The sequence below is a fragment of the Stegostoma tigrinum genome, chromosome 43 (genome assembly GCF_030684315.1).
Source record: "Stegostoma tigrinum isolate sSteTig4 chromosome 43, sSteTig4.hap1, whole genome shotgun sequence".
NCBI lineage: Eukaryota > Metazoa > Chordata > Chondrichthyes > Orectolobiformes > Stegostomatidae > Stegostoma > Stegostoma tigrinum.
Window position 1 is genome coordinate 6,747,194 of NC_081396.1, and position 14,985 is coordinate 6,762,178.

The 14,985-nt window shown below is 60.1% G+C and overlaps 1 protein-coding gene across 3 annotated transcripts; it reads right to left on the reverse strand.

The window, feature by feature from the left end:
- Positions 1–121: 121 nt before the first annotated feature.
- LOC125450640 (TERF1-interacting nuclear factor 2-like) lies at positions 122–14,757 on the reverse strand. 3 transcript variants are annotated; one of them, XM_059641772.1, is made up of 8 exons: positions 14,663–14,757; positions 13,709–13,810; positions 12,995–13,105; positions 11,885–12,014; positions 10,870–11,103; positions 5,753–5,841; positions 4,128–4,216; positions 1,261–1,367 (listed from the first exon to the last, which is right to left on the reverse strand). In XM_059641772.1, exons 1-7 carry the CDS (start codon positions 14,747–14,749, stop codon positions 4,172–4,174), a joined length of 798 nt encoding a protein of 265 aa, XP_059497755.1. In that variant the 5' UTR covers positions 14,750–14,757; the 3' UTR covers positions 1,261–1,367; positions 4,128–4,171. The 3 variants fall into 3 exon arrangements, with proteins under 3 accessions (XP_059497754.1, XP_059497753.1, XP_059497755.1); XM_059641771.1 differs by lacking the exons at positions 11,885–12,014; positions 12,995–13,105; positions 13,709–13,810; positions 14,663–14,757 and adding an exon at positions 122–657 and having other exon boundaries at positions 10,870–11,571; XM_059641770.1 differs by lacking the exons at positions 11,885–12,014; positions 12,995–13,105; positions 13,709–13,810; positions 14,663–14,757 and adding an exon at positions 122–657 and having other exon boundaries at positions 1,254–1,367; positions 10,870–11,571.
- Between the last annotated feature and the right edge of the window lie 228 nt (positions 14,758–14,985).

Here is a 14,985-nt window from a genome sequence, read left to right on the forward strand (position 1 = left end):
GTCATAAACCCCACAGGGAGGTGGTGAGAAAGGATGGAAAACAGACGACAATTAACTGCTCCTGCAGATAACGGAGAGAGACGCTCCCCATTGCCCCTCCCCAGTAACGAGTCCGACACGCTGCCTTCCACTAATTTATTCAGAATAACAACATTCGTCTCCTAACCCATTTCTTAAATAAAAACAACTCACATTTTGCATGTTCCTAAAACAAAAGTACAAGACAGAAATACAGAGCAAAGAAAGTGCGGGCAAACAGATTCCCACCGTTCCCTGAATGCGAAGTCTCCCTCTCGCTCTCTCTCTCTCTCTCCCTCACACACACACACACACACACGGATCCGAACCTTCCTGGTCGACCTTCAGAAAAATAAATACCATCCGGGGAGAAAGGTGTACACGTAAACTTCCCACCATCTTGGGACAGCAGTGAGCTTATGTTCTACATGTCTGTTGACCTCCCACGTCGGCTGGTGAGCACCGCCGGCAGTGTGGCAGCACCCCCACCCCACCCCCCCCACCTCAAACCTTGCTCCCACCAAATGTCCCAGGCACAGGGGAGGCTTGGCTCAGCCTCAACGGTGGTGGTGTCGGGTGCCGGCCAGAGTGCGATCAACGCGGGACAAGCGGGGACGGCTGCCAGCTCACTGTCGGCCTCTGGAAGAGAACAGAGAAGGGGGCGTGCGTTCAGTGTGCTCCTGGGACGACTTCAGTGGGCTGTGGGGAACACGGTGAAGACACCCATTGCTCTCCTTCCCCACCCTCCCGCCACCCTCATCATCCCCTGCCCGGGTCAGAGAGGACTGGCACTCCCCAGGCCTGCACCCAGTCACCGACACATCCCGAACCCCTGCCGCAACCCGCCCGTGTCGGGACGCTCCGTGTCTCGGAACCGGGAACGCCAGCTCTGAGATGCCAGTGTTAATGCCTGGTCCAGCTCAGTGCCAAGTTTAGTTCCAGACTGAAGGTGTGCACGGATTGTTGCAGTTCGGTGACTGTGGGGGTGCTTTACATCAGACAGGACTTGCATCCTTGGAAGCTGCGTTGGTAAACATTCCCCCAAAGGGGTATCTGTGGAAAAGCCCACTGCCACTGCCGTGTTTCCAAAGGTGGGCTAGGGCCTTCCCATCTCCTTGCTCCCCCGTGCCTCAGACAGACGCCTCCGAAACCGCCTCGGCCGGCAGAGGGGCTCACAGAGCCCCACATTTCCCCGGCGACGGGCTGCCCCTTACCCCGAGGGTGCGAGGACTCACCGCTAACCTCTCCAAGGCCACGTAGCAGGGTTTCAGGGCAATCGGGCGAAGGTGCTGGACCAGAGTCGGGATCAGGGTGTTGTTCTTGGTTCGGTGGTACAGCCGCAGGGGGCCCTGCAGGCGGGAAACAGAACAGAGAGGTGGTGGGTGGGGGGGTAGGGGGCATCATGGTGAGATTTGACATCATGTCAACCCCTTAACTCTCCCAACCCCTGCCATCCCACTCCACCCCCCAAGGGGGCATCAGCCATCCATTGCACTCACCCCACCAACACCCCCAGAAAAGTCCGCACGGCGAATGGAGGTCTTCACATCGAGAATACCCTCCATCGTGTTGTGTGGGACTATCACTGTGCTCAATGGGACAGGCTTCGCACAGACCGTGCAACTCAAGGCTGGGATTCCAGGAGGCGCTTTGGGCCATCAACAGCAGCAGGATTGTACTCCAGCACAACCTCACAGCCCGGCACATCCCCCACTCAACCATTACCATCAAGCCAGGGGATTAACCCTGGTCGAATGGAGAGTGCAGGAGGGCATGCCAGGAGCAGCAGCAGCCATACCTGAAGGTGAGGTATTAACCTGGTGAAGCCACCAAACAGGACTATTCACACACCAGCAGTGAAAGCAGCAAGTGATAGACAGAGCTGAGCAATCCCACAACCAACGGATCAGATCTAAGCTCTGCAGTCCTGCCACATCCGGTCTTGAATGGTGAGGGGCAATTAAACAACTCACTGGAGGAGGAGGCTCCACAAACATCCCCGTCGTCAATGATGGAAGGGCCCAGCACATCAGAGCAAAAGATAAGGCTGAAGCATTTGCAGCGATCATCAGCCAGGAGGGCTGAATGCACGATCCATCTCGGCCTCCTCCAGTGGTCCCCACTGTCACAGATACCAGTCTTTAGCCAATTCCATTCGTGCCACATGATATCAAAAAGCAGTTGGAGACACTGGATACTGCAAAGGTTACGGGCCCTGATAACATTCCAGCAATAGTACTGAAGACTTGTGCTCCACAGCTTGCCGCTCCCTTAGCCAAACTGTTCCCGTTCAGTTACAACACTGGGATCTACCCGACAATGTGGAAATTGCCCAAGTATGCCCTGTACTCAAAAAGCAGGACAAATCCAACCCGGCCAATTACTGCCCCATCGGTCTCCTCTCGGCCGTCAGTACAGTGATGGAAGGTGTCAGTAACAGGGCTATCACTCAGCTCCTGCTCAGGGGCCACTCAGCTCCTGACCTCATTACAGCTTTGGTTCAAACATGGGCTAAACGGCTGAATCCCAGAGGTGAGGTGGGAGTGACAGCCCTTGGCATCAAGGCTGCATTCGACCGAGTGTGGCATCAAGGAGCCCGAGCAAAACTGGAACCAATGGGTATCGAGGGCAAACTCTCCAGCTGTTGGAGCTACACCTGACACATGGGTAATGGTGAGATAATAAAGTGTGGAGCTGGATGAACACAGCAGGCCAAGCATCTTAGGAGCATCTCCAGCATCTGCAGTTCCCATTAGCTCCAATAGCTTTTGTGCTCCTGAGGTGCTGCTTGTCCTGCTGTGTTCATCCAGCTCCACACTTTGTTATCTCGGATTCTCCAGCATCTGCAGTTCCCGTTATCTCTGATACATGGGATAACGGTCGTGTTTGTGGGAGGTCAGTCATCTCCGCTCCAGGACATCTCTGCAGGCGTCCCTCAGGGGAGTGTCCCAGGCCCAACCACCTTCAGCTGCTTCATCATTGACCTTCCCTCCACCAGAAGGTCAGGAATGGGGATGGTCGCTATGATAGCACCGTGTTCAGCACCATTCGTGACTCCTCACATACTGAGGCAGTCCGTGTTCACATGCAACAGGATCTGGGCAATATCCAGACAAGGGGCAAGTGACATTCAGCGCCACACAAATCCCAGGCTGTGCCCATCACCAACAAGAGACAATTGAACCACCGTCCCTTGACGTTCTATGACGTTACCCTCACTGAATCCCCCCCAGTATCAACAACCTGGGGGCTCCCATTGACCAGACACTGAACACGGACCAGCCCCACATAAACACAGCGGCTAGAGGAGCAGGTCAGAGGCTGAGATTCCTGCAGCGAGACACTCCCCTCCTGACTCCCCACTTGCCCTGTTCTGACAACACTCAAGAAGCTCGACACCATCCGCGAACAAAGCAGACACCGCCACCCCCGACACTGCCAGCTTGATTGGCACCACATCCACAAACACCCGCTCCCCACTCCATCGCTCAGGCACAGCCGCAGCAGTGTGTACCATCTACGAGACGACCTGCAGAGACTCACCGAGGCTCCTCACACACCACCTTCCAAACCCCCCACTGTCCCTCTACCATCTAGAGGGACAAGGGTTGGGGAGGGGCAGCAGATACATGGGAACAGCCCGCTCCGAGCCCCCTGTCCGTCCCGACTTGGAAATATAATCGGCCGTCTCTTCAGTGTGGCTGGGTCCGAATCCCTGGAATTCTCTCCGTGAGGGTGAAATTGTGGGTCTACCCTACAGCATGTGCGACTGCAGCGGTTCAAGCGGGCAGCTTACTGCCCCCCCCAACCCTTCTCAAGGGGAGCAACTGGGGACGGGGCAATAAGTGCTGGGCCCAGCCCAGCGATAATACACTCCTGTGCACACACCGACGGAGGTATATACTCATGGCCTTGATCGCACACAGATGAAGACGACAGTGCACTCCAGCCGCCAGCCCAGTACTCAGTAGGCGGCTAACACTGGCCACCAAGCCATGAAGGAACAGCTCCTCGCTGCTAAATTCCCAGAGTCCCCAGAATTTCCAGGGCACGCGGACTCCCAAAGCCCCCCAGAGTGGGCTAGGGAAACCCCAGCGAGGGTCTCTCACCTTCCCACCGAGTGGGTCGTGGCCCTCGTCCTCGGAATCCGAGATCATGTCAGACAGCTCGGCGCTGTGTGGGTTCGGGTGGGAGAGCCCTGGGGAGGAGGGAGGAGAGAGAGAGTTCGAGGGCACAAAGAAAACGTGAATCAGCATTTCATGCGGTCAACACTTCACACCGCCCTCCCCACCACCGTCCAAAGCAGCGTTGGTGTTTGGAGGAGCTGCACTGCAGGAGACAAGGCTGGTGATCACTGCACAGCAAGATCCCACAAACAGCCACTGTGACAAAACGTCAGATCAACTGTTTCCCTCCCAACAGACTGCGAGATAGCAGGGGTATCATTCAGCGCTCCCTCAGCGCTGACCCTCCGACAGTGCCCGCTCCCTCAGCACTGACCCTCCGACAGCGCCCGCTCCCTCAGCACTGACCCTCCGACAGCGCCCACTCCCTCAGCACTAACCCTCCGACAGCGCCCGCTCCCTCAGCACTGACCCTCCGACAGCGCCCGCTCCCTCAGCACTGACCCTCCGACAGCGCCCGCTCCCTCAGCACTGACCCTCCGACAGCGCCCGCTCCCTCAGCACTAACCCTCCGACAGCGCCAGCTCCCTCAGCACTGACCCTCCGACAGCGCCCGCTCCCTCAGCACTAACCCTCCGACAGTGCCCGCTCCCTCAGCACTGACCCTCCCACAGTGCCCAGTCCCTCAGCACTGACCATCCGACAGCGCCCACTCCCTCAGCACTAACCCTCCGACAGCGCCCGCTCCCTCAGCACTGACCCTCTGCCAGTGCAGCGCCCCCTTGACGCTGACCCTCCGACAGCACCCGCTCCCTCAGCACTGACCCTCCAACCGTGTGGTCTGCCCATACAGCATGGAAGAGACCCATCAGTCCACCTGTCTCTGTGCTGACCTATTTCCACCAGTCACACTTTTGCATCCTCTGGGTGAAAACATTTTCCCTCAAGTCCCTCGTAACCTTTTACGTGAAAATGACACTCCCTCCTTGTTACTGACTCTTCGACTCAGGGGAGCAGCTGCATCTGACCACCCTGCCCCTACCCCTCATAGCCTTATCCACCTCTATCAGGCTCCCCCGCCCCCGGCCCAATCCAACTCTACCGAAAACAACCCGACCTTATCCAGCCCCTCGCCGTCGATAAACCGCTGCGTCCTGGAGAACCTCCCTCTGCACTCCCCCCACCCCACACAGTACAATCACATCCTTCCAACAGTGTGTAGTGGGGGGGGGGACCAGAACTGCACACGGTGCTCTCGCTGTGGGCCTCACCAAAGCCCTGCCCAGGGACGTCACCTCCCGGCTCTCACAGTCCGTGTGCCACGCCTGATAAAGACGTGACACCCCCTGCCCCACCCAGCTCCCTCCCTAACTGCCCCGCTAACCCCTTCCTGCTGCCTGCTGGCGGACACGTGTCCCAGGACCCTCTCTGCCCCTGTCAGTGTCCAGCGGGCGCCCCGTTGTGTCATTCCCTCCACCTCAGCGCACGGTCTCACACCTGTCAGGGTGAATTCCCTCTGCCGATGGCAGATTAAACGCAGGTTCTTGTTGCAGTTAGATCTCACCTACCCACCCCGGCGAGAGCCGAGTGTGCCACGCAGTGTGCGTTACCTGACGCGGGCGCTGCGAGCCCGTCGCCTGACTCTGCCAGGCCTGGATGCTGCCGAGAGACGCGGATAGGACCCAGGACCTCCTGGTTCCTGATGGAACAGGGGACGAAAACGAAGATGTTATAACAAGCCACATCACAAACAGCAACAAAGCTCCGAGCACAGGGGCCACAGCAAGGACAGTGGCTCACCTTCTCTCAGCCAGACTTTAGGACGTCCCGACGTGAACCCAGCCAACTATCCCCCAAACTAATCCCACTGCCCCGCTACCTCCCCACAGCCCTGTATCCATCCCCCAAACTAATCCCACTGCCCCGCTACCTCCCCACAGCCCTGTATCCATCCCCCAAACTAATCCCACTGCCCCGCTCCCTCCCCCACAGCCCTGTATCCGTCCCCCAAACTAATCCCACTGTCCCGCTCCCTCCCCACGGCCCTGTATCCATCCCCCAAACTAATCCCACTGCCCTGCCCCCTCCCCATAGCCCTGTATCCATCCCCCAAACTAATCCCACTGCCCCGCTCCCTCCCCACAGCCCTGTATCCATCCCCCAAACTAATCCCACTGCCCCGCTCCCTCCCCATAGCCCTGTATCCGTCCCCCAAACTAATCCCACTGCCCTGCCCCCTCCCCATAGCCCTGTATCCATCCCCCAAACTAATCCCACTGCCCCGCTCCCTCCCCACAGCCCTGTATCCATCCCCCAAACTAATCCCACTGCCCCGCTCCCTCCCCATAGCCCTGTATCCGTCCCCCAAACTAATCCCACTGCCCTGCCCCCTCCCCATAGCCCTGTATCCGTCCCCCAAACTAATCCCACTGCCCCGCTCCCTCCCCATAGCCCTGTATCCATCCCCCAAACTAATCCCACTGCCCCGCTCCCACCCCATAGCCCTGTATCCATCCCCCAAACTAATCCCACTGTCCCGCTCCCTCCCCATAGCCCTGTATCCGTCCCCTAAACTAATCCCACTGCCCCGCTCCCTCCCCATAGCCCTGTATCCATCCCCCAAACTAATCCCACTGGCCCACTCCCACCCCACAGCTCATCAGTATTGCTCAGAATGTCTGATGCACTGTCCTCAGCCTTCTCTGCCCCAGTATCAAGTGTCCCACTCACAGGTCTGCCCTGACAATCAGACTTCCAAAGCAAGACGTTCTCCCACTGCAGCCATATTGGACATTTCCCTGTATTGGCAGTCAGATAACGACACTCGGTGCAGCTATCAGTCCCAGAGTGGGACAGCTCGGCTGACTTGAGACCTAATTGGAATTTGTTCACTCAACCTTCTGTGAATTGGGCAGCACCGTGGCTCAGCGGTTAGGCCTGCTGCCTCACAGCACCAGCGGCGTGGGCTTGATCCCTCCCTCAGGCGACTGTCTGTGTGGAGTTTGCACATTCTCCCCGTGTCTGCATGGGGTTCCCTCCAGTTTTCTCCCACAATTCAAAGATGTGCGGGTTAGGGTGGGTTAGCCATGGGGAATTACCCATAGTGCACAGGGATGTGTGGGTTCGCCGTGGAAAATTACCCATAGTGCCCAGGGATGAGTGGGTTCGGGTGGGTTAGCCGTGGGGAATTACCCATAGTGCCCAGGGATGTGGGGGTTAGGGTGGGTTAGCCATGGGGAATTACCCATAGTGCCCAGGGATGTGCGGGTCAGGGTGGGTTAGCCGTGGGGAATTACCCATAGGGCAAAGGGATGTGTGGGTTAGCCGTGGGGAATTACCCCTAGTGCCCAGGGATGTGTGGGTCAGGGTGGGTTAGCCGTGGGGAATTACCCATAGTGCACAGGGATGTCGGGGTTAGGGTGGGTTAGCCATGCAGAATTACCCATAGTGCACTGGGATTTGGGGTAGGGTAGGTTAGCCATGGGGAATTACCCATAGTGCACAGGGATGTGGGGGTTAGCAATGGGGAATTACCCATAGTGCACAGGGGTGTGCGGGTCAGGGTGGGTTAGCCGTGGGAAATTACCCATAGTGCACAGGGATGTGCGGGTCAGGGTGGGTTAGCCGTGGGAAATTACCCATAGTGCACAGGGATGTGGGGGTCAGGGTGGGTTAGCCGTGGGAAATTACCCATAGTGCCCAGGGATGTGGGGGTTAGGGGGGGTTAGCCGTGGGAAATTACCCATAGTGCCCAGGGATGTGCGGGTCAGGGTGGGTTAGCTGTGGGGAATTACCCATAGTACACAGGGATGTGCGGGTTAGGGTGGCTTAGCCATGGGGAATTACCCATAGTGCACAGGGATGTGCGGGTTGGGGGGGTTAGCCGTGGGAAATTACCCATAGTGCACAGGGATGTGTGGGTTGGGGGGGTTAGCCGTGGGAAATTACCCATAGTGCACAGGGATGTGGGGGTTAGGGTGGGTTAGCTGTGGGGAATTACCCATAGTGCACAGGGATGTGCGGGTCAGGGTGGGTAAGCCATGGGGAATTACCCATAGTGCACAGGGATGTGCGGGTTGGGGGGGGTTAGCCGTGGGAAATTACCCATAGTGCACAGGGATGTGTGGGTTGGGGGGGTTAGCCGTGGGAAATTACCCACAGTGCACAGGGATGTGCGGGTTAGGGTGGGTTAGCCGTGGGGAATTACCCATAGTGCACAGGGATGTGGGGGTTAGGGTGGGTTAGCCGTGGGGAATTACCCACAGTGCACAGGGATGTGCGGGTTAGGGTGGGTTAGCCGTGGGGAATTACCCATAGTGCACAGGGATGTGGGGGTTAGGGTGGTTTAGCCATGGGGAATTACCCATAGTGCACAGGGATGTGCGGGATAGGGTGGGTTAGCCGTGGGGAAATTACCCATAGTGCACAGGGATGTGGGGTTAGTGTGGGTTAGCCGTGGGAAATTACCCATAGTGCACAGGGATGTGCGGGTTAGGGTGGGTTAGCCGTGGGGAATTACCCATAGTGCACAGGGATGTGCGGGTTAGGGTTGGTTAGCCGTGGGGAATTACCCATAGTGCACAGGGATGTGCGGATTAGGGTGGGAAGGCCGTGGGGAATTACCCATAGTGCACAGGGATGTGGGGGTTAGTGTGGGTTAGCCGTGGGGAATTACCCATAGTGCACAGGGATGTGGGGGTTAGGGTGGGTTAGCTGTGGGGAATTACCCATAGTGCACAGGGATGTGCAGGGTAGGGTGGGTTCGCTGTGGGGAATTACCCATAGTGCACAGGGATGTGTGGGTTAGGGTGGGTTAGCTGTGGGGAATTACCCATAGTGCACAGGGATGTGGGGGTCAGGGTGGGTTAGCCGTGGGGAATTACCCATAGTGCACAGGGATGTGTGGGTTAGGGTGGGTTAGCTGTGGGGAATTACCCATAGTGCACAGGGATGTGTGGGTTAGCCGTGGGGAATTACCCATAGTGCACAGGGATGTGTGGGTTAGGGTGGGTTAGCCGTGGGGAATTACCCATAGTGCACAGTGATGTGGGGGTGAGGGTGGGTTAGCCGTGGGGAATTACCCATAGTGCACAGGGTTGTGGGGGTTAGGGTGTGTTAGCCGTGGGGAATTACCCATAGTGCACAGGGATGTGTGGGTTAGGGTGGGTTAGCCGTGGGGAATTACCCATAGTGCACAGGGATGTGCGGATTAGGGTGGGAAGGCCGTGGGGAATTACCCATAGTGCACAGGGATGTGCGGGTCAGGGTGGGTTAGCCGTGGGGAATTACCCATAGTGCACAGGGATGTGTGGGTTAGCCGTGGGGAATTACCCATAGTGCACAGGGATGTGGGGGTTAGGGTGGGTTAGCCGTGTGAAATTACCCATAGTGCACAGGGATGTGGGGGTTAGGGTGGGTTAGCCGTGGGGAATTACCCATAGTGCACAGGGATGTGGGGTTAGGGTGGGTTAGCCGTGGGAAATTACCCATAGTGCACAGGGATGTGCGGGTCAGGGTGGGTTAGCCGTGGGGAATTACCATAGTGCACAGGGATGTGGGGGTTTAGGGGTGGTTAGCCGTGGGGAATTACCCATAGTGCACAGGGATGTGGGGTTAGGGTGGGTTAGCCGTGGGAAATTACCCATAGTGCACAGGGATGTGCGGGTCAGGGTGGGTTAGCCGTGGGGAATTACCCATAGTGCACAGGGATGTCGGGGTTAGGGTGGGTTAGCCGTGGGGAATTACCCATAGTGCACAGGGATGTGCGGGTTAGGGTGGGTTAGCCGTGGGAAAATTACCATAGTGCACAGGGATGTGCGGGTCAGGGTGGGTTAGCCGTGGGGAATTACCCATAGTGCACAGGGATGTTGCGGGTCAGGGTGGGTTAGCCATGGGGAATTACCCATAGTGCACAGGGATGTGCGGGTTAGGGTGGGTTAGCCGTGGGGAATTACCCATAGTGCACAGTGATGTGCGGGTTAGGTGGGTTAGCCGTGGGGAATTACCATAGTGCACAAGGATGTGCGGGTTAGGGTGGGTTAGCCGTGGGGAATTACCCACAGTGCACAGGGATGTGGGGGTTAGGGAGGGTTAGCCGTGGGGAATTACCATAGTGCACAAGGATGTGCAGGTTGGGTGGGTTAGCCGTGGGGAATTACCCATAGTGCACAGGGATGTGCGGGTTAGGGTGGGTTAGCCGTGGGGAATTACCCATAGTGCACAGGGATGTGGGGGTTAGGGTGGGTTAGCCGTGGGGAATTACTCATAGTGCACAGGGATGTGTGGGTTAGGGTGGGTTAGCCGTGGGAAATTACCCATAGTGCACAGGGATGTGCGGGTTAGGGTGGGTTAGCCGTGGGGAATTACCCATAGTGCACAGGGATGTGGGGGTTAGGGTGGGTTAGCCGTGGGGAAATTACCCATAGTGCACAGGGATGTGCGGGTTAGGGGTGGGTTAGCCGTGGGGAATTACCCATAGTGCACAGGGATGTGGGGGTTAGGGTGGGTTAGCCGTGGGGAATTACCCATAGTGCACAGGGATGTGCGGGTTAGGGTGGGTTAAGCCGTGGGGAATTACCCATAGTGCACAGGGATGTGTTGGAAAGCCATGAGTCTGTCGGAATTCCTCAGCTGGCCCTTGTGTCAGCCACAGGGAGTGTTTGCCGTGCAAAAGTGTCCCCTCCCTTCTCTCCCCTCACCCCCCAGCTCCCCTTCCCCAGCGACTCACTCCTTCTCATTGGGTCTCCGCCTTGGGGTCCAGCGAGCAGACGGAGAGATGCGCGGCTTCTCCCATGCGACGCCCCCCTCGCGCCTCTGTGGGGTCTCAGTTCCCGGAGGCCTCGGGCCTGCTGCAGCCCTGTCCTGGCATCCCCCGTTGGCTCCCTCAGGCACCTCGGCTCCCCCTGGACGCAGCCCCTTGGGGACTCCGGCTTCTCTTCGGCTGCGGGTGGGTTGGAGGTCACTTGCGGGGGGGTGGGGGGGTGGCGAGAAAGACGACACGGGGTTTGAGAACGCGTCAGGCCCTGTCATCATCAGCTCCCGTGACTCCCTCCAAGTCTCGCCCAACCCCAAGCCTTCTCCCCCCTTTCTTCCTGGCCCCCAAAATCCCGGCTCCCACTGGGACGACTTGCAAACGGTTGCAGGGAGGCGTTTTCTCTCTGCTGCAGCCTTTCGAGCTCCCCCCACCCCCGACCTTTGCGACCGGCGACAGGGTTGAGAGGTAACACAGGCTGGAACTGGGTGAACACGGTGTCGCAGGAGCGGGACCCCCTGCAGTCCCCTTGCTGCCTGGCCCTGCTGCATTCTGCAGCTCCGCACTCCGGCGTCGGCAGCTCCTAGCTGTCTCTCAAAGGGCTCAGGGCGCACTTGCGGGGAACGGAGGGTTCGAGTTCACAACATTATTTGGGATAAGTACCACGGACAGGGAAAGGTTTGGGAGGGACGTGGGGACAGGCTGGTTATAGTTTGGGATTAGGGTCGGCACGGACAGGTCGGGCCGAAGGCTCTGTGTCCCTGCCCTCTGGATCCCTGTGGTCTCACCAAGCCCCTGTCACGGATTCTCCTCGCGGCCTCAGGGCAGCTGGTGGCACGTTGCTTGAGATTCGTCTGTTTGCCCCGACGATAGTTTGGCGTCTGGGGAGACGCTGAGGGGGTGGCAAGGGAGGTGGTCCCGACGGAGCAGCGTTCTGTGCTTTACCATGGCACCCCCCCCCACTGACCGAGGAGCGGGTCAGGCCACCTACCTCCGCCCTGGGGATCGGGCATGCCCAGGCCCGCAGCGAGGGAATGCAGCGACTGAGGGTCAAGATCCCGCAGGCACCCAATCAGGAACTCGGCGTGGCGAGGGTCCGAGGGGTCGGCAGCTACCCGAAGCTGAGGGGGAGACAGCGAGGTCAGTCTGTGCGAGGTAAAGGGGGAGGGGGGCCGGTGGGAGAGGTTGTGGGGGGGTGGGGTGGGGTGGACAACAACCGCAGCGCAGTTCTCTCTCTGATGGGAGCTCGGCCCGCTCCAGGGCAGGCCGCACCCCCCGTCGCCAGTCCCCCGTCCCGCGCAGGCCGCATCCCCCGTCCCAGTCCCCGTCCGCGCAGGCCGCATCCCCCGTCCCTGTCCCCGTCCGCGCAGGCGCACCCCCGTCCCAGTCCCCGTCCGCGCAGGCCGCATCCCCCGTCCCAGTCCCCGTCCGCGCAGGCCGCATCCCCCGTCCCAGTCCCCGTCCGCCCAGGCCGCACCCCGTCCCAGTCCCCGTCCGCGCAGGCCGCATCCCCCGTCCCAGTCCCCGTCCGCGCAGGCCGCAATCCCCCGTCCCAGTCCCGTCCGCCCAGGCCGCACCCCCGTCCCAGTCCCCGTCCGCCCAGGCCGCATCCCCCGTCCCAGTCCCCGTCCGCGCAGGCCGCATCCCCCGTCCCCGACCCCGTCCGCGCAGGCCGCATCCCCCGTCCCAGTCCCCGTCCGCGCAGGGCCGCACCCCCGTCCCCGTCCGCGCAGGCCGCACCCCCATCCCCGTCCCCGACGTGCAGGCCGCACCCCCGTCCCCCCTCCCCGTCCGCGCAGGGCCGCACCCCCGTCCCCGTCCGCGCAGGCCGCACCCCCGTCCCCGACCGCGCAGGCCGCACCCCCGTCCCCGTCCCCGACGTGCAGGCATACCCAGTCCGAGCTCCAGCCAGCGTTACACCCCCGTGCCCCTCCCTCCTTGCACTGCCGCACCACCCCCTGCGAGACTCACACGGCAGCAGCCAGCCTTCCATCCCGCACCGGTATCCCCGTCACACCGGGCCCAGCTCCGGGCCCTGTGCCACAAGCCCACCCGCACCTCCCCCTGTGCACCCCCCCCCCCCCCCCAAACAAGCCCGTACCTGTTCGAAGCGCAGCCGGGGCAGGGTGCCATCCAAACGCAGCAAATACTCCCACAGCAGCTTCTGCAGCACCGTCAGAAATTCCTCTCCGTACTGCTTCGGCATCTCGTCCTGTCCAACACAGGGAGCCTGTCACTGCGGCCCGCATCGCCATAGCGCCCGGGGGCGTCCACAGCCCCACACTGTCCACAATCACGCACTCCCATCACTCGACCCCTCCCCCTGCCCCCCCGACAGCTCACTATCACGTCCAGTGGGGGGGGGCGGGGGGGCAGGTTCTGACCATGGACCAGCCCCACTTACACACTGGGGCACAGGGGCAGGTCGGAGGCTGGGAATCCTGTACCGAGTCACTCCCCTTCCGTCTGCCACCTCTCCGTCCCATCCCACTGACTCAGCACAAGGCAGGAGTGTACTGGGATACTCCCCACTTGCCCCTGGATGGGGGGGGCAGCTCCGACAACACTCGACAAGCTCCACACCGTCCAGGGACAGAGCAGCCCCCCCACCCCCAGCTCGATTGGCTCCACATCCACAAACACCCCACTTCCCTCCCCACCGCTCAGGCACAGCCACAGCAGTCTGTACCATCTACAAGACGCCCTGCAGAGGCTCACTGTGTACATGAGAGCGCGTGTGAGTGAGAGATTGTGCGAGTGAGAGAGTGTGCAAGAGACAGCGTGCGCGACAGAGAGACCGGCCGTCGCATCTCACCTGCAAGAAGGAGGTCCTGAAGGCATCGTCGCGCAGGAGGTGGCTCACCAGCTCCTGGAACTGCGCCTGGATCTCTCTGACCTTCTGCGAGTCGCAGGCCGTCTGTGGAAGAGTGACAGGGTTAGCCGTGCGAGGCCAGTGTCCGAGATCCGCTCGTCGTTCACCCGCACCTCCTCCCCCAGCCCCGCACCAACCGTCCCGACAGCTGCACCACCTGCCTCCCCCTCCCCGCTCCCCCGTCACCACTCAGGCACAGCCGCAGCAGTGTGTACCATCTACGAGACGCCCTGCGGAGGCTCACCGAGGCTCCTCAGGCAGCACCTTCCAAACCCGCCTACTGCCCCTCTACCCTCTAGAAGGACATGTGGGTGGGGGAGCAGATACATGGGAACGCCAGCCCCCTGCGAGAGCCCCCCCCCCCCCAAGTCGGAAATATACCGGCCATTCCTTCAGTGTGTGGCCAGGTCCAAGTCCCTGGAATTCCCTCCCTGAGGGGGTTCCTGCAGCAACGTGGGACTGCAGGGGGGCAGCTCACATACACCCCCCCCCCCACCTTCTCAAGGAGGGGCAATTAGGGACGGGGCAACACGAAATAATACCGGGCCTAACCAACAAGCATAAAACACATTGTCCCCTCATGCCCCTTGAATTGCAAACAGAGTTGTAGGAGAGGGCAAACTCTCCCCTCTACACATCTCTCCTTCCCGGAAACGGGGCAGGGGGGAGTTGGTCATGATTTCAAAATCGCATCCACCGCTCCTCCACCGCCAGAACCTCCACCCCAATCGCTGACCCTAGATCAGGGCATCACAAACCCACCAGGCCCAGGGTCTGAGAGGGGACTGTGACACTGACCGCTCTCGGGGTCCCCGCTACAGGAGGGTCCGGGGCTGGGGGTTGGGGGGGGCATGGGGGGGCTGCTGACTGGTGGAAACGCCCAGCCTCAGAGCTCACCGCCTGTCTGCTCGCAGGAGCACCCTCTGGGAAGTACCGAGCCAGAGCAACTTGGATATCTTCAGCTGACGATCCATCCGCAAACATCTCCAGGATAATCTGCAACAGGGCAGCAGGAGGCAGAGACATGGGGGGGGACAGCAGGGACATGTGTGGGGGCAGGGAGATGTGTGGAGGGGAGGAGATGTGACGGAGGGGAGGAGATGTGACGGCGGGGAGAGAGTGTGTGGGGAGGGGGGAGATATGTAGAGGGGGAAGAGACATGTGGGGGGAGATGTGACGGAGCGGGGAGAGACGTGTGGAGAGGGGAGATGTGACGGGGG

Bases quoted from the DNA above. Each gene is read 5' to 3' on its own strand.
- LOC125450640 (XM_059641770.1), bottom strand. From the start codon at position 11,444: ATGCAGCAGGGCCAGGCAGCAAGGGGACTGCAGGGGGTCCCGCTCCTG. The intron at 5,842-10,869 runs GTGAGTCGCTGG...CTGTTCCATCAG, and splicing joins CGGAGACCCAATGAGAAGGA to GAACCAGGAGGTCCTGGGTC. The intron at 658-1,253 runs GTGAGTCCTCGC...GTTCTCTTCCAG, and splicing joins TGGCCTTGGAGAGGTTAGCG to AGGCCGACAGTGAGCTGGCA.